This window comes from Wyeomyia smithii, chromosome 3 (assembly GCF_029784165.1).
Source record: "Wyeomyia smithii strain HCP4-BCI-WySm-NY-G18 chromosome 3, ASM2978416v1, whole genome shotgun sequence".
NCBI lineage: Eukaryota > Metazoa > Arthropoda > Insecta > Diptera > Culicidae > Wyeomyia > Wyeomyia smithii.
Genome location: NC_073696.1, coordinates 99,858,486 through 99,883,350, shown reverse-complemented (window position 1 = coordinate 99,883,350; position 24,865 = coordinate 99,858,486). Strand labels below are relative to the sequence as shown.

The 24,865-nt window shown below is 37.0% G+C and overlaps 1 protein-coding gene across 6 annotated transcripts in view; it reads left to right on the top strand.

Moving 5' to 3' along the window:
* LOC129732613 (trafficking kinesin-binding protein milt) overlaps positions 1 to 24,865 on the top strand; it is a 161,542-nt gene that overhangs the window by 90,591 nt on the left and 46,086 nt on the right. The window contains exon 1 of one of the 6 annotated variants that reach the window (XM_055693631.1): positions 11,603 to 11,926. The exons of 4 other annotated variants lie outside the window; for them this stretch is intronic. Coding sequence is in view for 1 of the 2 variants with exons in the window: in XM_055693629.1 (XP_055549604.1) it covers positions 24,255 to 24,330 (76 nt within the window). In the remaining variant the exon portion in view is untranslated. Of the gene's footprint in view, positions 1 to 11,602; positions 11,927 to 23,934; positions 24,331 to 24,865 lie in introns of those variants that run through there. One more of the 6 variants, XM_055693629.1, reaches the window with a different exon arrangement.

Sequence of the window (24,865 nt, the reverse complement as noted above, 5' to 3'; positions counted from 1 at the left end):
AAAGTCATTGTTCTGCGATGACACAAGCATTTCCGTAAAAGGAAAAAGTCTTCGTGTCATATGCAGTCGATTGCAGAAAAGTTTAGATATTTTTTCTTCCTACTTGCAAAAGTGGAAAATCTCTCCTAATGCTTCTAAAACTCAAATGATAATTTTTCCGCATAAGCCTAGGGCTTCTTTCCTCAAGCCAAACAATAATCACGTTGTCAAGATGAATGGGGTTATTTTAAGTTGGTCTGACAAGGTTAAGTACTTGGGACTAATTTATGATAAAAAACTTATTTTCAAAGAGCACATTGAGAGTATACAAGCCAAGTGCATCAAATATACGAGATGTTTATATCCTCTCATTAACAGGAATTCAAAACTTTGTTTAAAGAACAAACTTTTGATTTACAAACAAATTTTTAGACCAGCAATGCTTTATGCTGTACCGATCTGGTCAAGTTGCTGTTCAAAAAGGAAGAAAACGCTCCAAAGGATTCAGAATAAAATTCTAAAAATGATTTTGAAGCGTCCTCCTTGGTTTGGTACACTCGAATTACATAGACTTACTGGTGTTGAACCATTAGAAACTATGTCAAATAAAATTATTAACAATTTTCGACAAAAATCGTTGCAATCCTCAATTGCTACGATAAGCTCTCTTTATAGCCAATGAGTTAGCAATTAAGTTAGTTGTAAGTTTACTTCCCCTTTTCTGACAAGTAGGTTTAAATCCCTACGAATGATAAGTCCTAATTGCGAAAGCAAACAAATCCTAACAATTAAAATTACAAATTTCTAACAGTGTTGAGAGGTCACCATTTGTGATTGAACACACATACTCATTTTTATTAAAAAAAAAAAAAAAAAAAAAAACAGAGCGGATGGTTTGATTTTATTATTACAATAAACTACTTTTGAAAATATGTAACATCTGTAGGATCAAGCGATTCGCACTTTATCAAGTCTTAGCTCGTATTTTGATTTTGACAGAGATGTCATTTTATAATGCACAGTAAGAAAACTTTATGTCAAATCGCATATAAAGAATTGTCTCCATCGCTCCATCGCTGATAGAAAACGGAAAGCCACTAAAAAGTGTTTCTAAAGGTCACGTGAAACCAAACAAAATGTTAAAAGCAAAATTTTCAATTAGGCTCAGGTTTAGAATTGATAAAAAGCACTCCGGTAAACTTCAGAAGCTTAAAGCAAGGATTCCTTATCAAGTTCAGAGTTATCTGATTTTTACCATCAGAGAGAGTTTCAAAAGCAATTAGCGATCATAAAAAGAAAATAATCATAATAATCCCATAAATTTTACTTTGAAAAGCAAACATAGCTGCTGGAAACCGTAAATGAAGTAAAAGAAAATCATTCCTAACCGCTTCTCAAACAGTTCAAAATATAAAAAAAATCCTTTTGAAAACCAAATTAAACCATGACGGAAATGATTCAAAAAATCTCAGATCCGCATACGCATACGCATTGTGGTTCTTGGTTGTATGTTACCCTACAGAAACTCAAAAAACGCGAAGTCATCATTTACTTCTTCACTTTTGGCGTAGAGCTTCGTTTTTCTTTAGCCTACCACATAGCGGTGTAAATTGAAATTCTATCAATGGAAAGAGGACACAATTTGCCCCTTTTTGAAAGCTTTAAAGTCGGTTTGTACCAATCGGTTTCCTTCATTCTTGTTGCAATCGATTGAAAAAATATTCACGCATCCGTTCAAATGCAAAAAAATGTTGTTTCATTATGCATACTATTGTGCTATTGAAAGTTGTCAAGCCTTGTTGAAACGAAAATTACGTCCTCTGATTGGTCGCTTGCTGGCTTTATCTAAAGAGGTCAACAGAATAATATAGAGCAAGTCCACGATACCTCACAAATCGATCCTGATCGATCACTTCCGATTTCGCTGAAACTTTGTACAGTTGTTCCTTCTTGATAAAAATGTCATTCTAGAACAGGGATGTTACGGATGTGATTTTTCAGACATCTGCAGATGCGGATGCGGATGCGGATATGTGATTCAGATGCAGATGTTGATGCGGATGTCAATTTTCATGCGGATGTCAATTTTCATGCGGATGTTCCGCATTTGCGGATGCGGATGCGGATATCCGTTACATCCCTACCCAGTCCGCACAAATGGCATGTTGGTGACCTTTGAAAGAAAATTCATATTCGTACGAAGAACATTTTCTGTAAATGGTCAGGAATGCTGAAAAAGCGTCGAAAAGGCGGGGCTTAGAGCCTTATACAAACTTGGTAATTGTCACAAAGTGGTTTGTTAGAATGTTCTGCTTTTTCGTATTAACAACTTGGTGATGTTCATAGGAGAATTTAGAAACGTTTCCTTTGTTTGAAGTTGTCACCGCGAGTCGTATTTTCATCAATAAATACATGAATACTTTTTGGTGACAAAGTCCTAGAATAGAATATTTCATTCGTGACCAACTCTCATTACTTTTTTAGATTCTTTTTATTTCGCTGTTGGAAATTAGATATTACTGAATGTGTACTTTGTACATATAAAGTAATGAAACCCAAGAAGTTGGAATTGCGATAAATGCCAAAAGTGTTCTCAAAATACAATTCCATTATTATGGTAAAAGTATATTGTCTACCCCTTGAAATTTTTATGCGCCTTCAGAAAAATTAGGTTTTGATTAATATTCGGAAAATTTTAAATATTTCAGAAACATAAAAATATTACATTCATTCATCTTTTCAATCATATGTCTGTTCTAATGCAGCCCCTGTTATAATATTGTTACAAAATATATGAAGTTCACGGGGAAAATGTATAAATTATATTATGCTATATAATTATTATATATATATTTTGACCGCTTTTAGTAATTATCACCTCCATCTTGATGAACCAAAAAACTAAAGGAATTCGTCACCAATTATTTTTGATGACCTTTGTAGAAAAAGATTCATTCTTTTCGATAATGATCATAGATTATTTAATAAAGATCAATCGATACGGAGACTCTTGTGAGACAATACTAATCGAACGTTGGATGGAGGGAATATGCAATATCGAAGTAATGTTTTCTTTGTTATTTGATTGAAAAAAATACACAAATTCATGTAACAATGTTAATAAAATATATGTTTTTAAAAGGATTACATATTCTAAAATTATCTAAAAACATATATTTCCTGACAAAAGTCACTGTGATCAAACAGTGATATTTATCGGTCTAAGCTTGATGTTTACTTTTCCTGATATCAGCTCAAACCACAAGAGATGATTACCAAAATCACTGTGACAATTCTAATAACTTATAAGATTTTTAAAAGGTCACACCTTATTTTAAACAAAACTGTTGTTGTATATTTCCTTTTGAAAGTCACAGTGACTAACTGGGAAAACTATTACTCTGGACCAAATTGTTTTTTGTTCTTCAAATTATCACCGTGACTACTTAATAAAAAAAATACCCTTGCTTCCAAAGTAGAGTAATTTGGTCTGTGATTCTTTAGAGAAAAACTTGTAAATTCTAATTCAATTGTCACAGATACAAAAATTAGTTTTTTGATGGAAACTTTAGTGACTTTTGTGAGAAAATTCACACAAGTTTTTCTACAAAAAGTAATAGTTACTCAATCACAAAAACTGTTGCCCCATTTTTTTCCAAATCGTTTGGGGGACAATACTGAGACCAAAGCCTTATTTCATTTGTGACTCTCGTGCGGATTGGGTATTCTAGAATATCAATTCTTCATGTAGACTCACGACTGCTGATCCAAAATGTGACTGATGAATAAAATATTTTATATCAGAAAAATTCAGAAAATATTTTATATCAGAAAAACGACATGTTTGATTGAAATAATGTCTTCAGCAAAGTCGGAGGTAACCAAATTGCAGTTCTATAAAAAATGTATACACTGTAAAAAAAGTTTTTTCTCGGCCAAATTATCCAAGTTTGTCACAAAATATTGAATATCTCAAAAAGTACCTTTTTTAAAAATCTCATTATTTTACACATCTAAGACGACAATGTTTGCTACAATTTGTCGACATTTAGTGATGCTGAAATGAGAAACAAAAAAGTGACGAATTTCAAAAAAAAATGTATTGTTTTATTTTAGTCAAAATAGCTTGTTTTATTAATGATATGTCTTCAGTCAAGTTGTAGATAGCATTTTTGTCGTACCAGGAAAAATTAATACCGTAAGAAAAGAAAAATTCATTAAGAAAAAGTTAAAAGAATCACTGTAAATTGAATATCTTCAAAGGTCTACTTTTTTTCAAGTATTGATAAAAAAATCTTCAGCGTTTGTTCGATCGGTATAGTGTCTTCGGTAAAGTTGTAGATAGTAATTTTATCCTTCAAAAAAATATACACTAAAAAATCTGAATATATTTTTTTCGTTTTTTTTTTTTTTCAAAATATGAAACTTTACTGAAGACATATACTAAATTAAACAAACAATTTTTGCTCAAATAAAACATAAAATGTTGGTCAATTGTAGCAAACATTGTTATTTTAAATTGAGATTTTTAAAAAAGGTACTTTGTAAGATATTTAATATTTGGTGACAATTTGGAAAATTTGGCCCAGAAAAACAAGATTTTCACATTGCATATATATTTTTCAGAACCGCAATTTTATTGCCCTAAGGCCCAAATACACACACGGCGTCATGACGCCTTCTCCATATAAAATGGAAGGCGAGATGGCGATCACGCCTTCTATTTTGTATGGAGAAGGTGTCATTGCGCCATGTGTGTATTTGAGCCTTTAAACTTTGCTGAAGACACCATTTCAATCAAACAAACCGATTTTCTGATATTAAACATTTTATTCATCAAGCAAACATAAACATATCACATTTTTGGACAAGCCCTTTTGAAACAACAGTCGTAAGTCTACAATAAAAACTGATATTATATAATGACCTCTTCATAAAAAAGGAACAATTACAAAAAAACCTAAAAAAAGGCTACGTCATTAATGGATGTTCCCTTATTCCGCCACTGCCGGGGCAGCACAAAAGTTGCGATCAGCATATCTGATTTTGAACAACAAACTGCCTTTCTCAAGACATGAGAAATACAAAAGGTATTCGACAATCAACTATTTTCTCGAAAAGCCCCAAGCGCTAGACTTAGAAAATAAATTATTTCTCATTCTATTCAGTCAGTGATATTGTATTACATGTTTATTCTTTGAATGTTCATTCGTTGTTCTTATTCATGTTAGTACCTACAATAGTGTAAAATAAATTTCTCTCGTCATGGATGTAGTTCACATGGTAGAGCGCTCGCCATGGTGGCGAAAACCTGGAAAATCAGGGAATCTCAGGGAATTTATCTAGATTCGATCAAGGAATTTAGTGAACATCAGGGAAAACTGAAAAATTATCAGGGAAGTTTTTTTCAACCGAAATGCGATTTTTTTATAACGACTCTTCAGCGCAAAACTGATTTTTTCAGCATAAAAGGCTGATTCGGGACCGCTGCTGTTTGGTTTCATATCTGATCGAATACTTTTTTCACTGGGATTTCAGGGTTGCGTTCATCTACGTTATACTTTTTTGTGCCGAATGCTGAAAAATGTCAGGTAAAATAATAACGTTATATTTCAAGGAAAATCAGGGAAGTTGATTGTAACAACTTTTCGACACCCTAGCTTTCTTAGCATGTGAAAAGTACGAAGATTGATGCAGTCGTGACGATTTGGGATATTGCCTTATTGAAATAGGTTAATAGACATTGAATTTTTAAAACCAAATGAAGGTTCCCCGATCAGAAAGAAAGAACAAACATGTAACAGAAGCTGTTAGTTTGTTACGGGAAAAATCTTACAGGCTGTGTTTTCAATTTGATCCCGTTAGGTGTTAAAATAACAGAAATTATAACAGAAATGATTTTACTAGTATCAAACACATATCAAAATTTGTTACTAATGTATCAGCTTTCTAATAAAACAAGATAGTATATAGAACAGTATAATAACAAACATTGTTAGAAACAACAGGTTTTGATAAAAACGAAAAATTAGTTAGACTTGTTTCAGAACTACTTCATTTCAGGTTTTGTTATTATAACTCATTCCGGTTCAATTTTGTTATCAAAATTATATGGGAAAATACAAAATTGTATCAAAATATGTTATAAGCATCTAGCGTAGATAGAATTTTGTAATTTTTTAGTTATGCTCTTCTGATCGGGTCTAGATCACAGACATATGTTACGTATAGCACGACAAAAAACATTGCAATACTATTTTGGCGTGTTGTATTATTCTTGCACAACAGACTCCCAGCGTCATTTAATGAAGAGTTTCCTAATTTGAGCAAACAACAGTAGACTTTAAGACTCAAGAATGAAACACTTTCAACACTCTGTGACTCAATAATGAAACACTTTTATAATCGCCAAAAAAGCTTCTCAAGAACTCAGAGCTCAAGTTTATTAGAAACACTTTCGATGGCTAGAAAATAAAAACAAATGAAATGCTCACTAATTTGGCTCGACATCGTGAAAAATTATTTTTTTCGTTTCTAAGAGTCGGAAAAGAAACTGATCTCAAATTAGGCTAAACTTGGGTGTTATTTGCAACATCAACAATTTCGCTCGTATTATATTTGAAAAATGTCTCTTTTTGTGAGCTTAGTAAAATAGGAACCACAATTGATAAAACAGGTGTAGATGAAATTGGGAGCTAATAAAATAGCAACAACACTGTATCACGCACATTGAAACAATTTACGACTGTCGATTGATTTTTTTTTTCGATTACCCCATCAAGCGCAACCTAATCGTGCGTATGAGTCTTACAGTATCTATTGCTAATGTATACAACGTATCGTAAATTTTCAGCAATGCACGAATGTCTCTTCGATGTATATAAAATACTACATTAACTCTTTTATACCCAAGTTGTAAAAATCTAAAAGAATACGACTTTTCAGTTTGAAATAACCTAAAATCGTTATAATGGCAATTCTTTTAACAATGTATTTCAAAAAAAAATCATTTTCGACAGCGGTGGACATCAAGAGGTTAAACGCGACGCGACGTCTCCTGCATGTATAATCCATTCGGGATTGACCGTTTACATCAACTCACGTAACACACTATCGGGCGGTATGTCGTGCCTAACTGGTACCGTCCCGATCGATTGTGCGATAGACATACGCACCTGTACGGGAGAGAGATACCGATGTACTTGCCGTAACTGGACACCTTTTCCTTGCATGAATTCCAATGCAGTCTTCCGTCAGCACGAGTTTGATGTTAGTATTTTTCACCAATCGTGTCTGCTACGTCTTCATCTTTCCCTGGTGGACAGGTGACTGCAAAAGTTATGCGTTTTTTTCCGGGATCGACAATTTACCAGCCTTTGACTGTACTCATATGTTTGGATGAGAAATATGCAAGCCTCAGCGGAAGCTTCACTTTTATTACGTGTCTTGTTGATATCAACCGTGACTAGGTAAAATGCTAGTTTGAGCGATTGGCCATGCCGCTTAGGTACAGCAGGTTTTTATTTTTTATTCTCGCTTATTTTCCGTCGGTCTAGTTCCGCCACTGTTGTGGCCAATCACCGACGCCCAGGGAGGCGACTCCACATCCAGGACCCTAACTCACGACCCGTTTATTAACGGACCGGCGCCAACGGCTTTACTTCTTCATGCGATGGAAGGCGTGATCCCAGAGATTTTTCGCCTCAGAAAATCTCCCGGTGTCGGCTAGGATTGAATCTAGACCAGTTGGGTTGGTTGTGAGTGGATCACGCCACCTCACAACCATCAACACCTATGTCGGCGGTGGGATTCGAACCCAGGCGTCGAGCGTGGTTGGCGGAGACGTTACCAACCACACTAGGCCCCCGCCCAGGTACAGCAGATGTTTTTCCTGTTTTTGAATTAGTCACGAGCTCGTATCTAAAAGTTCAAAAACCCTCCGTATATTATTGTTGCCAAATAGTGTTTATTAAGAAAAAAATCCTGTTTCTCTATACTAATAAATAGAATAGTATCATTTAAGTTAGTATGGTAATCAAATCTTTCAAAGTGAGACTGTATCGAAATAATTTTGTATTTTGTCCTGTGTTTTGGGTTAGCTATTCCAATCAATAAAATTGTGGTTCTATTTCCAGTCTCGGAGCTGATATTATGCGCTACACGCCTTGGTTTTAGTTCACTCTCGTTGACTACCCTACCGGCCGGGTGATATAACAGTCCACCCAACATTGCTAGCTGCTGCCAGGACAAGTTGATTTATCATTTCGTGAAGAATTTGCCACAGCCAGCACTGTTGTCACTGCACCCTAAACAGGTCGAATTTAACGTTGGACTGCGAAAAGCGCTATGTGTTGCCATTTAATTTTTCAAATCGATCCGTGTGACACTTGTTTTCGCCATGCTGCCGTAGGGGCGCAATCAATAAAATTCCCACAAATGTAGTAGCCGCCTTGTGTCACGAGACGGAGTGAAAGGTCGGTCGACGAAAAACAATCGAGCAACGGGACTTCCGTTATGTAATTGAGTTGTCCTTGCAGTGGCACCATGATTTTGTAACGAACCGATGGTTGCGCTGTTCTTCTCAACATAGAGCGAACGATAACAAGTAGGAATTACTAATCTAAATATGTATTCCTATTTTTATTTTCCCATGACAGTTATTATGCCAATTATGACACTAATTCAACCGAAAGCGACACTGATTGATTATTGTGCTATCTTTGGAATAGGTGATTAGCTTGGAATAGCGTAGCTATTTAGGCTCTTGTTGTACTCCACTTCTCCATGCAAATCTAGAGAAAAATCTTTTCTAAAAAAAACTCGTTGTATTTAAAGAAGTGTAATTTTCTTCGGGAGAATATATCTGTATCTTGATATTGTTAAAACATGATTATTAGTTTTGATTAATTCTTTTCCGCGACACTGCTTCTAGCTTAAAATTAGTGTGATCAACGTTCGAGAAATCCTTCAACTTATTTTTTTCTTTTTAATGGACTCCTAGGTTAATAACCCTTTTAGGTTAATTCGTTAAACCAGTTTCTTCAAATTGGAATTGTTGTAACGTTTGCATTAAAAAATTGACTTTTTTTGATGGTGATAAAAAAAAACTAGGGCAGATAATTGAGTTTGATAAATTTCCCATGGAAGGTATTTATATTAGCTTACTTGCAAAATAAATTCTATGCTCTTGTGAGTCGCTTTCCGGCAGTCCTACACTTGCAATGGCGGACCAAAATATGCATGTAGGCATGCTTCTGAGTTCTTCCTTCATTTTATTTACCAATTTCTCCTCAGTTTTCGCTACAAAATTGTTGGAGCAGATCTTACGCTTTAGATTTGTCCGGAAATCCTCGAAGATAAGCAGCTGAAGACGTTTGGCCAACTTGGGTTCGCCAACTTGGGTACCACATCGATATTCAGCTGCTCCATCTCCTCCAATGATCGTTTCGACTAATAGGCCAGATCTGGCCGAAACACCGCGTCTTCATCCTTCGCCACGCAACTTCCACCAGGAACCTCGTACTATAAATTTCCACGTCCACGACAGAGTGGCTTTGACATCCTCGCTGATTGTCAACCACAGCAGCACCTTCTTGAGAAACTTGGTGTGTGAAATGAACTTCACCTCGGAGCTCATTTCCTTCACGGGGGAAGTAAAATACGAAGCGCCCTGCCAATCGTTGCCATCCAGGGTAAGATAGGTCTCGTCGTCTTTCACCCCTGTCACGTCCCGATTCGCCGGGAAAAAATCGACTTGACCATTCAGTCGCTGCCGCAGCGTCGTTGGCTGCAGCTCTGAAACTAATGGACGGGACTGACCCTTCCTGACATGACTTGTTCATTGTTTGATCGGTTGCACCGATCTCCCGGCCAAGCGCACGCAAAACTGTAGCCACTTTTCTATCGGTCTTTCTCTTCAGCATCCTTTGGAGCTTCTTATCGCTCAGAGTCGTCGACCGTCCGAAACCAGGCTTTCTTCCGGTGCTCTGATTGTTATCCAATAGTGCCAAGATGTTGTAGATGCCGGAACGGCCGTTGTCCTGCTGATGTACCTTTTTGACGCGGCGGGACAACGTTCTTTGAACGCGCACATGAATTCCACTGTTTTCGCTGTTTTCACTGTTTTCACCGTTCGACTAATAGAACTGCCAGTTTGTTTTTCCGCTGACTCCTGGGTTACTAAGATTGATGCTCCATGAGTGGTCTCGACAGTGCGTGTGAAGATAAAAGAGATAAACCTATAGAAAATAGGAGATTTTCATTAAATTTTTTAATGCAAACGTTACGTGATTGCAAACCAACTTCTCAAAGTTACTCGCAGGAAAAATTTACTAAAAAAAACAAATTTTAGTGAAGAATTTCAGTCTAAGATACCTAAAATGTAGCATTTCTTATGGGAAATTGGTCAATAAATCGATTGGTGATGATTTCATCCTGTGCAGGACATGGGGAAGGCTTTATTTTTGCGTTTTTTTGGCCTATATTTGCGTATTTTTGGGTTTAGATGCGTTATATTGTTACTGTAATACAAATTTACACTGCATCCTTTACCAGAAAATAGTTTTGTATAGTTTGAAACTTTTTTGCGACTTAACTGTATCACTATCCCTAATATATACACATATAATTATTCAACCTACCATTAAATGTTCAAATGGGACTCTCAAATGTAAATTTTAACGTTTATCTATTTTCTTTTCAGGTGAGTATCACGAATAATTCAGTTCAAGAAATACATCGCAACATTGACTGTAAGTAAGACTTATCTGTTTATTTACCATGACCAAACCAGATTAAGCATATGACTGTTGCAGAAATTGGTAATATGCGCTTAGAATAACTTTCTTTTGCAAACACGTTTTAATTTGCATTTAATCGTAAGGTTTTCTTCCGTATTATATATTTGGTTGCAAGAATGCTCAAAGTGTCTTAGGTTGTATAATAACTTAAAAAAGGACCATGTTCTTAGTAAAAATTAGCTCTAACTTTTAAACTTGATTAAAGTTAATAAATCTGTTGTAAAAGTAAATCTCAAACCTACTGTGCCTCGAAACAGTATTTTAAAACTGTACCTATTTAGCGGAAAATCGCAAATTTTCATCGCCCGAGAGGTCTGAACAGGGTCTCCCACCCCTCTTCTCAGCATTGCAATGCTTGTTGCCTAACCAGCCAGGGGCAAACATTACCCGGCCGCAACGGCGTCGGCATTCGACGCTATGTTGCATCCAGCGACTACCAGGTGGCAACCGTGTCGCGCTATTCGTCGCTCCTGCGCAGCAGCATTGTCGACTCGCACTGACAGCAGCTGCTGTCGCACTTTGACGTTTCGAAGGAACAAAATGTTGCTTGTTTTGTACGTTTTTGCTCGAGCGGGTATGTAGTTTTGCTAAATTTGTGAGAGTGATTGCGCGTTAGTTAGTGATTGCGGGTGGAAAAATATACTATTTTAGCGTGAATCAGTGATTTTTACTATAATTTTAAAAATAAATCAATCTGGAATAGGCAATAAAGTCGCGGTGTTCAATTTTTGTAGTGCAATATGCTGGAAATTTAACATAACGTGGGGTAATACTTACATGTACGTAAAGGCAAAGGCAGAGGCTGCCCGCATTTGTTGGAAAAGAAAAGTGGATGAAGGCACGAGAAGCAATAAAGTGGTTAATAATTGAGTATAGTGAGAAGGAAATTCAATGTCAGTTTGCGTGTTCCGTGTGAGCGAAGTCTGCGAAGTTGTTGCTGTTTGAGTTTGTGATACAGCGCGTACATCGATTGGTCACTACAAGTGAAGCTTAGCGACAAGAGCAGTGACTCCATTTGTTCATCGCAGAAACCGACAGTCTTCCCGAAAACCAGTTCTTCGAGTTATGTCAGATATCCAGTACACTTTACTGCACCCTCCTGACACTTGATTGCTTCATGTTTGATTCTTTTTTTGGTTTTTGATAAGGTAGTTTATTTTATTTCTCTTTACCCTTGAATGCACGATTCACGCATAAACTATATCATTCGTAGAGATATACTATAAAATTCTCTTATTACTCACTACCGGTATACCGGAAGTTGAAGGTCGCATTTCTAGCTGGTTTGCTCATTTGCCGCTCCGGTGACTCAGTTGTGCAACAGCTACAACGGTCGTTATGGTTTTTTTTGCTGTGTTGGGCTGCAATCTACAAGCATCGTAGAGAAGTAGAAAAACACAACTCACAATGGACTGGACGAAGTAACAAACAAAATTTGAAGGTCACTTGCCGGCGAAGGCAGCTGATCAGTGGAAATCGTAGCGGCCACAACGGAGCGGGTTTAATTGTCATCGATGAAAAGTATTTCTGCCCACAATCCGTTGTGGGGTGATGTAGCATGCTTGTTATACCTATGTGGTGCACTGTCGAGTAGCTGTATAACCACCAGTCATAGTGAATGATCGGCAGAAGCAGCACTTGAAAGCCCCATAATTTTCGTTGGGAGGCTCGCAATAGTTATATCGATACGCCAGGCTGGGCAATCACAGAAAACGTATACGAAGGAGTGAGCTGGGGCGTGTTGGGCAAATGACCCGAGCGTTAAGCGATCCAAACATAATCGGGACCATTCGAATAGTTCTGCAATATAAAATCGACCGATTGCTCGAACTCAACTCAGAAAAAAATATTTAAAAAATGGAAAGGAGTAAACCTTTATCATTATAAATATTGGCTACTTCGTAGCGCATCAAAAAGCTCGGGATATCTCCATGCCCGCGCTGATAGTGCCAAGTGTGCCACTACACGGTTAACCCTGGCTGCGTGGTTAGTGTATTATCCAATCGACACGAGTTTTATGCTACACAGTCGTACTGCTGGCTACTCTTTGTCTAAATGTAAGTACAGCCGCCTGCGAAACAATCTGTTGGGGCAGAATAATTTTGCACTTGGCGTACTTTTATCGGACGAAATACTACTACCACATAACGGTGTCAGTTGTACATACTAGATGGGCGAGTGTGAGTTCGCGATACCAGCAGACCGTTGCTTGCGTCACATGGTGCTCCTCATGATCATCACCTCTCGACTTCAGCACATTTTTCGACCGCGATCGACGTGACGCGTTGCTTTATTATCTGAGGTCACGAGGAAGTAGTGAGTTCTGCCGATTTCCCAACGTAGTCGGATCTCACTTACTGTAGTGGCGATCAACATTCTTTACTGATAAGAGAAGACCATTAACCATCCAAAATTTTGCTTTCAAAGTTGTACCACACGAAACTATGCGGAACAACACGGACGCTTAAAACTTAAAGCTAAAAAATTAACGCCTTAATTGGATCCATCTCAGTGCTCAGCTCACCCATGCTGGTTTCATTGACCTACTTGCGGCGAAAACATTTTTTGCGACTATCTTTGGCTGTGGTTTGTTTAGGAGACGCACGAGATATCAGGTGGTTTCTATCGTCCGGTGAAAATTTGTTTCTCCTCGGTAAAGTACGCACAAGTTACTACTCCAGAATAAGAAGGTTAACCGCAGGCTGTTCCGTTTCAAGTTCCAAACATAGTTAAATGGATGAGCTCATGTGCGAAAAGCGGAGGTTTTAGATTACCAGCACCGCTGACAACTAGGAAACCTAATACCATACCGTTTCGCCTCTGGGCGGCAATGTTTGGAGCCATTGACTCACGTGCGCAATTGAGGCAGTTGTTTCGGTGCAACTGATACGGATCGTTTATCATACTACTGAACTAGCCTGTATCACGAAACAATTTGTCGGTGCTTCGATGCATGTCTTGTGTGCATTTATCATATGAAAGGTACGCGCAATGGAACTTGAATCTCAAGGTCTTCACAAGGTGTAAAGTGAGCAAGGATAACGACAAATGATTTTAGTAAAACATTTTACATCGTCATTTCGCCTAGTAAACCGAAAATTTTGTGGTTTTCAATTCAAATTTCTGCTTCCTTCACGCTACTTCTGACAAGCAGAATTTTGATTTGCATGGAAAGCCCCATTCATAATCGTTGAAAAAGAAGCTCCCACAATAATGGTTGCCTCTGCTGGCTGACTAAGTCGTGCAAGGGGCAACCCGCTAAAGATCGACTAAGGTTATTAATAACCGTAGCTGCTGAACCACACAGGCCCTCGGAAGTGAGTAGTCATAAATCAGTTGCGGGTTTAGCGCCGCACAGTTTTCACGGTCTGCAATAAAAGTCAGCCCCCGAAGGCAAATTCGACTCGAAATAAAGAAATTCAAATGTCACAAGTATGTGAAAAGTTTGCTGGAAAGTACTTTCACCCAAAGTCGGAAGCAATGGGAGATTCATACCGCCCGTGGTTAGCTTTGAACTATCCTGTTAAGCTGTAGATGGCGGTGCAGATGCTCATCGCTGATAAACATTGGATTGAAATCTTTATTATGCTGTTTGATTTTCATTAATGTCTATTTGAATGCGGTTTGCGAAGCTTTGGTCCTCGTGGATATATGTTATTGATTAAAAGCAATTCACTTAACAGTGAGAGCTGAAAATGCTGAAAGCTTATCTCATTATTGTTTCGCATACGATGAACTAATTTAAATGACATTTATGACGATAGCAACCAACACACCTTGTCTGGCACCGGATAGTTTTTTTTCCTGCAGCTAAAGGTTAAACAAAATATGACCAACTTTTTTCTAAGATTATAATTTGTTATTACTTAACCCTCTAGTGCCCAGTGCCGCCTTCAGACGGTCTTCAGTGAAACCTCTAAAAAGCTTCAATAAATGCTTAAAAAATGTTCATAAAGTTTCATAGTGGTTTTTTCAAAGTCCGCCTGAAAACTAACTTGGGAACTAGAAGGTTAAGAACGGCTGGATCTGCAATTGTTTCATAACTTAGGCGAATATCATCAAATTACCAGAAAATTGGAGCAAATCTTTTCGTTAGAAAAATACTACACTTTTTTTTCAAACTGACGTCTTCGTGGCTAATTTGAATTCTAAATTAATAGTAACACAATCAGTAAAACTTAGAACTTTGATTGATTATTGTAATCTTTTAGTAAGTAGCACTATTTTATCACAACATACACGAGCAAATTTCAAACAATACGATGTATTGACGAGCCATCGAATATGCCAAAAAATTACAACCCTTATATAAAACTCAAGTGAAAAGTTAGTAACTTTCACTGATCAGCATATGCAAGGTTGTCATGGCGTATATAAAATCACCAATAGAAACTAATTAGTAAAGGAAGCTATAACATTTGGATGATGTAAAAATCGTCTCTGCAAATCACAGCATAATAGTAGAAAGCTTATTTTCCCTAGCGTCGTTACATCATTACAGCAGGGATTTTTTTTTTTATATTGAAAATTTTTCATTTATGTTAATTCGTGAAAAACAATACCGACGCGCTTCAGACAATTGGTAATATTGATAAATTTTTCAAGTCACACGCTTTCACTGCGCATATCAGAGAGTTACAAGAGTCAGATTTTTTCGCAATGACCTCTCAAAATTAAAACGTTATGCGTTATGCATGTTACAGCCGGTGTGAAAATAACGACAATGGGAAGAAATTAGTGTGAATGGGTAGCGTCAAATATTTCTTAATTCATTAAGATTATTCTAAATTGCTAGAGGAGGCTTCTCACCAGCGTTGTCCGCCCCTGCTGATGACACCGTAGTCAAGACAATACGACGAAACCCAGCATCAGCCGCTCAAGCTGTCACTCTTGCTTAGCAGCGGTTTTTACGGATTATTTTGATTTCGCACGAGCAACACGTTCCGACGTTTGGCGCTTTGTATTTATTTACAAAAGCGGCAAGAAATACCGACCACGAAATGTGTCTTTCGTCACGATACAATAGGGCAAATTACCTTTTTTTGAAGGACAACTTGCAATGTCAATTTTTGAATTGTAAAATTTCGTCTCAGAGAAAACACATTGTAAGCAACTAGTGTATATCTGACATCTCACGGCGTTTCATTGAGTATCAGTTTATATTGATAGAGCTATTAAAGCAATCACTTAGTTAGAGGTTTACCGCTGCTTAGCGAGACAATCGAGTCGATATGCGCTTATTGCTTAAAAAAGATGCTTCCAAAAAGCTGAAATATGACATAATCTATTTAAGTGAAATTCAGCTTTTGTCATCACCATTACCGCCGAAACGAAATTTTAATTTTCGATGTTCGATCCGTGCAGATAGCAATTTTCAAACGTCACTCATCGGTTCCACAAGTATAAATGCACTTCTACGACTTCACTTTCGAGGGGAACATGCAAGTAACCCTCACCGGATAATTTGTAGCCCATTAAAAGGGTGTACCTTACCTTTGAAACTATTATTTTTTATTTCGCGTTTCATAACTTACCTAATCAAAATCGAACGAGTAAAAGTTTAGAAAAAAACTAACAGAAAGGAAAAGATTTTCATGATGCTTTCTATACCATGTGCACGCCTCACCTGATAATAAGCTATAAAGCACTTCCTCATCAATCAAAGGGCTGTTGCGGAATACATTTCGTGGCGCGTCCATGTAGGTAAAGTGAAGGGATGCTACATTTTTGCCCACATTAATACTGCCCATGATGAGCGCTAATACGGCAGACCGTGATCGACAGATGAGCCAGCTTTTGCTGGCGCGTAAGACACACGCGATATATCATTTCTTTTGCTTTCCACGATTCCCACAGTCAAAGGTCGTTCGCGTAAAAGTCCATTTATTGGCAAAGCTACTACCGTGGGCCTCTTGTGCAATAACGTAGATTCGATACCGCACACATGCACTGGCTGCCACTCCAAAGTCCGTTCTCCTGCCTTCCGCCGACGACGACGGCGCTACTACCGGCGAAAAATCATCGGCGTTGCATGATAGTAATACGTAAACGGCAAAACCTAGAAAGTGGGCTAAAATACCGGTAATTGAAAATCAATAATGCAAACTGGAACTATCACTATAGTGAAAGATTACGCCACACCAGGAGAACGGTCCTTTCGAAGCGCAAGTGTCTGGGGATGACCCGTAATCGGGACTCTCGGTGTTCTAGATTTCTATTTTCATCGAAAATGATGATACTATGAAGGTAGTTTCGATTGCTATATCAGTTTCTGAGGGGAAAAGGATACTATTACATAGTTTAGTTTACTTTTTAAAATGCCAAGTCACCATCCTAAAATATTGTTAACCAAACAGCGGCAAAAATACCTATAGAGAGGCTTTAACGTCCTGCCAACCACTAAATTACATAGAATTCTGAATCGGCTTTGCTGTTTTGACTAGTGCTGGGACTTTTAACCGGATATATTCGTGATCCGGTTATCCGAAGCTCGGATCACGGATGGATGGACGAATACTATTCGGATGACCGGATATCCGGATACGGATAATCGAATAGTCGGATATCCGGACATTTACCATCCCGATACCTACAATTTTTTTTCTGTTTTTTGAAGCCCGTTCAACTGAAACATAACGCGAAAAATGGCTCTTTCACAATCCCTCAACCCCTCGAATAATTCTCATTAAACTATGTTCGGATACAAAATCCGTATATCCGGATATCCGACTATCCGAAAATCCGGATATCCTGTCGGATAATATCCGGATATCGGATTGATCCGGATTTGGGATATTTGTCGGATATCCGAGGTCGGATAGTCCCAGCGCTAGTTTTGACCTGATCAGCAGTAGCGACATGATTAGGAGATATGTTGTAACTTATTTTGCTTTGTTACCGACTTTTCAACACAACAGCACAACTAATGAGAAAATTACTCTCCCATTCACTGCAAAGTAATAAACTAAGCAGTAAATTATTACTATTACTGCTGCTTGGAGCTTCGATGTCGCTCTAATAGAAAAAAAATGAGAACAAATGAAGCTACGGAATATGTTTTATTGGATCAAAAACACTCGTATTGTGTGTACCTATATTGTGAATGTCACTTTCCAACACTTACAGCATATTTTTGTGTTGCTGTGACGACCAGTAGAGTGCGAATCTCTGAAAGAATTAATTCTTAATTTTCGATAGCTTTTTCTGTTCACTCTTAATATATACCTATTTGATTCTTTTCAATTCTATTATTTTTTTTATTTTTTGTTCTCATTAATCTAGTCTCGTTTCTTTTATCTACAAATATTGTTTTTTGCTCATGTGTTATTGCAATCTTTCAAAGTGTTCTAGTGGATTGAGTTTGTTCTGTTTTCATGTTTTATAGAGAACATATCCTAGGACTCAGTAATTCATGATAGAAATCCTGAAAAGTGGTTTTGTGAATTTTCAAGAAAGTAACGCTGGTTGATACAAGCGTCAGCGTTTTTTCTTGATTTTTTGTTTCCTAACAAAATTTAAAAGGTTCGCATATGACCCAAATTAACAAAAATCAGTACCATTTCGATGTGTAAAATAGGCAAGCTTTTCCAGCTATGATTACCCGGCAAACGTAATTCTTTTTTCATATGAGTTTTTTGATAATTTTTAATTTGAATGAAACGTTGCAGACGCATTAGCAAATTGAGCATTTTTTCACGGCGAAGAACAACTGTTAGACTTCAGTTTATTCATTCTAGCACATTAATTAAGCGTACTCAAGATTATCGGTTAGTATTGATAGTCAGTGGATGAAGTCTGTGTTATTTGAATGCTTCTACACATGGTGACAGCGGCGGGATATATATTCTACCGATTGTTGAAAACATATCACAGCAAATTCATGTACTAAAGCGATTTGATATTTTTGATATTCTGCTCTTCCTGCTTCGTCATTTTATAGAATCATTTTCATGATTTCAGTTTTTTTATTTATAAATTTTCAATTTATTTTGGAATCATTTTGGCTACTTCTCAGGTTCGGAAACGAAAATTCAAATCCCTTTGCGCGAGGTGGCATCCAGCGATCTCATCACCACCACCTCACTTAGTCCGACTCTGTTTGCTTTCTCACGACGGGGTAGAGAACATTTATATACTTCTGAGACAACGTTGCTTTCGCATCGATAGAACCGCGATACACATATCCAACATTCAGTTTTCGTAATGAAAAAACTTGCGTAAACATCTGTGCTACTCTAGAATTGGGTAGAGATGGATGCACGTCATCGCTCTCACAATCGATAGAATAGAATCGCCCATATGATCGCATCACCTATCAAGGTGAATTTTGACCCAACGTGCACCCTTACTTAATTAAAAAAAATCTCCTTCCTGTAATCTTTGTGGAAATGTAGTGGTATACACGCAAAAAAACTGTATGAAGCAATTACTCAAGATTTGCTAAACAGCTTAACAATAACGGAAACTAGAGTTATTCAAAATTTAAATTTAAAAATAATGAATTCATTTTCACAAAATTTTATTTTACAAAACGAAACATTTTACAAAAGTTCAAAATGATTTGAAAATATTTGGAAAAATTATAAAAGAAAGGAAGATTATTCTTCATTACCGATATCTAGACATTAATTAAATGTCTAAATATCTAGTAGTTAATATTTTAAATATTTAGTAGTTATATTATTACAGGGTGTCGAGAACCCTGAAAACCTGGGAATGTCAGGGAGTTCATTTTTCGATAAAGGAATCAGGGAATATCAGGAAAAACTGAAAATTTTTTAACCGAGACGCGGTTCTTTTTTAAACGGCTCTTTAGCGCCAGAGCGGATGTTTTCAGCGTAAAAGGCTAGGGCGGTACCTTTACTGTTTGATTTCATATCCGATCAAACACTTTTTTCACTGGGATTCCAGAGTTGCGTTCATCTACGAGCAAGAGCATATACAAACGAGCATATAAATCTAATCGCTGTTAAATTCTTGGGGCGTCCATCTCATCAGTCAAAATTTTGAAAACAAAGACAGTCTGTGCATCAAAACGTCTTTGTTGGAGTGTTTCCATGCCTGAAAGTTTATAAAGATCAGAACACTCCGGTAGCTACTGCGGATCTTGCCATGGCAGGAAACGTACGAGCTTCCGCTGCTCTGCTTTAATTTTTGCTATCCAATTTGCGCTGAATGGATACCACACTACGGAATTCGTTTCGAGAACAGAATGGACCAAAGAGAAGTACAGTGATCAAAGGCACAGTGAATCGCGGAATTCCGAATCTTTCTTAAAAATACATCCAATTTGTCGATTAGCCTTTGCAATAATCTCGTTGCAGTGCGCCATGAATGATAGCGATGCGTTTAAAGTAAAACCCAGATCTTGGTTAACTTTCGTTAACATTATATGATCATTACTTCGTAAAATTCTCATTAACCTGACATTGTCCGCAAAAAAACATACGGCGTGGCTCTGGCAGTAATAAGGGTACGTCATTTATGAACAGTGCAATAAGCAGTGGTTCTAGAATACTGCCCTGCGGTACGCCCGATGGATTCGAAAAGTGTGCAAAATGTTGTGATCCGATTTCAACATACAGCGTTCGATTTGCCAAATAAGACCTTAACCGTTGTACGGGAGTAAAAATACCCTTTAAATGCTATAGTGTATTCAAAATAGTTTTTTTAGATCTCAAGGGGCAACCATTGATGCAATCCACTTGATTAATCCACCTGAAAGTGAGATGAAAACTCAATTTTTTTCTTACTTGTCAAATCAATGTGAAGTCTTCGACAAAGGTTGTAGGTAATCTTATGTAGAAAAACGTTGTTGAAGACACTTTAGTTCTATCTCTTGAAAATCGACCACATACAGGTAGTTTTATACACAAATATTCCTGAAATTTCTAAGAGTCAAATAATACCAATTCACTTTTTTGATGTGATTTCAGAGGCCTACCATATTCTAGACATTTTTACATTTTACATTTCTATAGGATTCACAATGTTTTTGAAAAAAAGCTTCACTTTCTTGAACTTAAAAATCTTCCAAAGCTCCGAAAACAACAGTCTATACTCGAGAGGCTTTCACTTTGATATATAAGCGTCACTTTGATTTGACAAGTAAAAAAATGAAATAAAATTTTTATTTCACTTTTAGGTGGATCAATTGTAAATCTATTTGTATCAAAAGTTGTCTCTTGAGATCTACAAAAACTTTGTCGAATACACTGCAGCATTTAAATGGCATATCTTCCCTCAAAAGGTTAACGATCACATTTTCCACGCCATGAATTATGAGTTGCGCGAGTTTTGAACGGAAACGACGATATACCAGACGATATACAGGTGCTATATTTTCTTGCTATGGTTCCTAGCAGTGAATAGTACTCCATTTCTTGATAGTAACCTCACTATTTCAACTGAAAATATGTGGTCGTCCTTAAAAAGACGGTTGGTTTTAGTTTTCACAAAGGACATACCTGTATGACAGTGCTTCCCACACAAACGGGAGATCCAAAACCTAGTGCTGTGGACGGTGATCTACAATCATCAGTGCGCGGTCTGTCGGTTTCCTGGAAAGCTGCGAAATATTTGAAATTGCTGGTCGATCCAGTTCTCAGTGAATCATTTTCCTGCTGCAGTGATCGGTTATACAATAAATACCGTACTGCATCAAAATTCGAACAATTGAGCTATGATGTAACTTCTTACACTAAAAAATCAACCAAAAATGAATTTTCTCGTCGAGGTTCAACATGTTAATCATATTATTTTTATTGCTATTATTTTTATTTTTTATTGCTATTATTTTTATTATTTTTATTGCTAAGTGCTATTTATATAGATTCAAACATGTTTTGATTATGAAATTAACGAGAATTTAGAACTCGGCTTTGATTTAAATGCTGAACACTTTTATGTCATCATTAAGAGATAGATAGGCAAACCGTCTTAACACTGACTGTCACTTTTCTCAACGCCTGTTGGTTCTCTGGGAGTGGTCCTACAGTGAAAAGCTATACATCACTGAGTAAAGGACATTCCAAGAAACGAAATGGTAAATGGTCATCATATTTTTGATTACTCTAGATATAATAATGTGATATTTATTCTGAATTGTTCGAAGTTTGAGATTGTTCGAAGTTTGAATCAAAACGGTACTCAATTTCTGCATGCTGGCTTTTATACATGACTACTAAAAGTTACATTTCTGGTAGGTGTGTCGTTGTTGCGTGACATAATTAAAAAATTTTCGCATTTTGGTGAACGCATAGCTAATTTTTCAATCGATTGTTGTAAAAATGAAGAAAATCCGTTGGAAACTGAATGAGTTTTGAACATATGAAAGTGGGCAATATCGTCACGAATGCGTGATGCTCTTGATGTTTGCAGTTTTTCGATTTGTTGCCATATGACGTAGTTCTACGTCCAAAATATAAACGCAAAAAAAACTGTATTGGGCATTTACACAAAATTAGCGAAACAAGCAAAAATATCAAAATTATTTTTACAAAACTAACGTAAATAACAAAGTTTTAAAATGATTTTAAAATGTTTAAAAATAAAAAATAATAATAATAAAAGAAGGGAAGCAATTATGAAAAATATTTTTCATTACTGATATTTAAATATTTAGTCAGTTTTTGTCAAGTTTTATATTCTAGTTACTTAAACAACTTAAACAATTTAAGTTTATGACCAGTTAGTTGTTGCGCAATGGAGGTTTTGAAAATATATTTCATGGGAGGAGAATTTATCACTGAGACGTGAAAATTCCAGAGCCATAAACTATTTCATAATTTATGGGTATGCGTTATTTTCACTGCAAATACAAGTATACTCAACTTTATACCTACTCAAGAACCCCGAAAAAAGGCCCAAAACCCCACGAAATCATAAATTACTCATGTCGCACAGATGCGATCTAATAGGGTCTACTGCAGCGCGCCATTTGGGCTCCAACCCCAAATTGCCCTGTGTCAACAGTTCCCTGTCCGGATTTCACGCCACCAGAAGGCAAAGGGAGCGCCGCCAGAGCATAAATTTGTGTCGGTTTATTCAATTACCGAAAAATCTCACCGAACAAAAGCCACGAAATGTTGATAAGATATTCGGCTCGGTAGCTTCTGTGACCCTCCGTGGGACTTTATTTTCGGGCAAAATTAATCTGAATATAATGTTACCATTACCACTCCTAATTAACCTCGAAAGAATCACAAAGTAATTCAGCGGAACCATGATACACCATGGTTCAAAGCCCCCCTAGAAAACGCCGGCAATCGTCGCTTTCATTCATTATTTCGCCATTCATGTTTTACCTCCGACTACAAACTCCCTAAATTGTCTAAGCGACCGGCCGCGGAAAACAATACGCTTGCGTTTGGGAGTTCGCAACGCACTATATCGGGGCACGATTGATGCGAGCTTTCAAGCAATCCCGCCGTGCAAAATTGTGACAAGAAACGCTTTGTCCATCTGCCGCCAGTTGCATAATTAGGCCGACCTCCCCCCGTCAGAGTTTGATCAACTTTGATTAGATGTTAAACGTGATAGTTCGCGTGCGGCCCTCCCGAAATTGACAGCTGCGTCACGATTAAGGCGTCAATAAAAAAGACGTGGGAAAATCTGCGATCGCGTGAATTTGATGGGTAATTTCCTCATGGTAGTAACTTCGCGATGCGATGTACTTTTGAACGACCCGGCAATGAGGTGAATTCATTGTCCTAAAGCTTATGTTTTATGCAAAACAGAGATTGTGGTTTTTGTATAAATAAGATCGGAGCAAGTTACTAAAATAGTAAAATGAATATGCAACCATAATTGGTGTAGATTCATTTTATAAACTCACTATCTATAATTTGCTGCGAAAAAAAAAATCATAAGCTAGAGCGTTTAACACACTTGAGGTAATTAATGGCAACACATTAACGCAGTAACCAGAAGCAGCAACCCTCAAACGATACTTCTTCGAGATGCACAGTCCATCTCGGCAGCTCGTTTTAACATTTCGCTAGCATGTTTCGCTCCGTTGTTCCAACATACCACTTCCGCTCAGAGATCATAAACAGGCCGCTGCAGTGTTGTTTTGATGCTGGATGCGCGCCCGCCTTGGAATAGCCCTCAGATCTGACTCAACGGCGGCTCAGCTCAGTCTTGGCGTACCAGCTGAAGACGACGGTTGAATCGAGATTAAACTCCCGGCGAGTTGGCGCTCGGTTTTTTTTTCTCGCTAGTACGCGGTGAATCTGGTGGATTGTTTTGGTTTTTATTATGAACTGTTGTGTCGTTGAACCTTAAATGTGGTAGTAGCAGTAATATGAACATTATATTTTGGGGACGAGTGTAATGCAGTTGAAATGGTTTGTGTAAATGGACTGAAAAATCGCAGTGATAAAGTCTAAGGACGATTAGTTAGAAACTTTGAACTGTTTCCATGACACCTGAATGGATTACCGTTAGTGTTGATCCCGGTTAAATTCAGTACTTATAATGGAGATGGAAAGTATCAATCTTGTTGATACAAAACTGTATCAAACTATGACCAACATGGAGTATTTTATAACCAGTTGAGTATTTTTAAACTATTTGACGTTTAATGGACTAACAAAAAAAAAATCAAGTTAAAATCAACATGGAATACTTTATAACGAGTTGAGTATTTTCAAACAAACAAATGGACTAACAAACAGTATAATGCAAATTATATGTTCATTTCATGTATGAAAATGTTAACTTTAATTCGCAGCTGAGAGTGACTTTTAACAGAACTTTTTAGTTACTTGGTAACTACTGATTCCAAGTTGATTTATAAATGTGTTGTTTTGAAAGCATCTTCAGTTTTGACAAAACAAAATGTATTTTACTCGTAACAAGATCAGCTTTCACATCAAATTTAGACCTTTACATCTGTTCGAATAAGTAAGCAAACTCCATTTAATTTTTGAAACAAAAATCAAATTGTCCGTAAAAATCAAATTTCTGTGAGAATGTTAATCTGAAACTGACATAAAAATTATTATAATCAACAAGAGAATAAAGTAATTACTCCTAATTTTTCATAAAATAAACTGAATAATTGAACTCAAATCCTAGAGACAGTG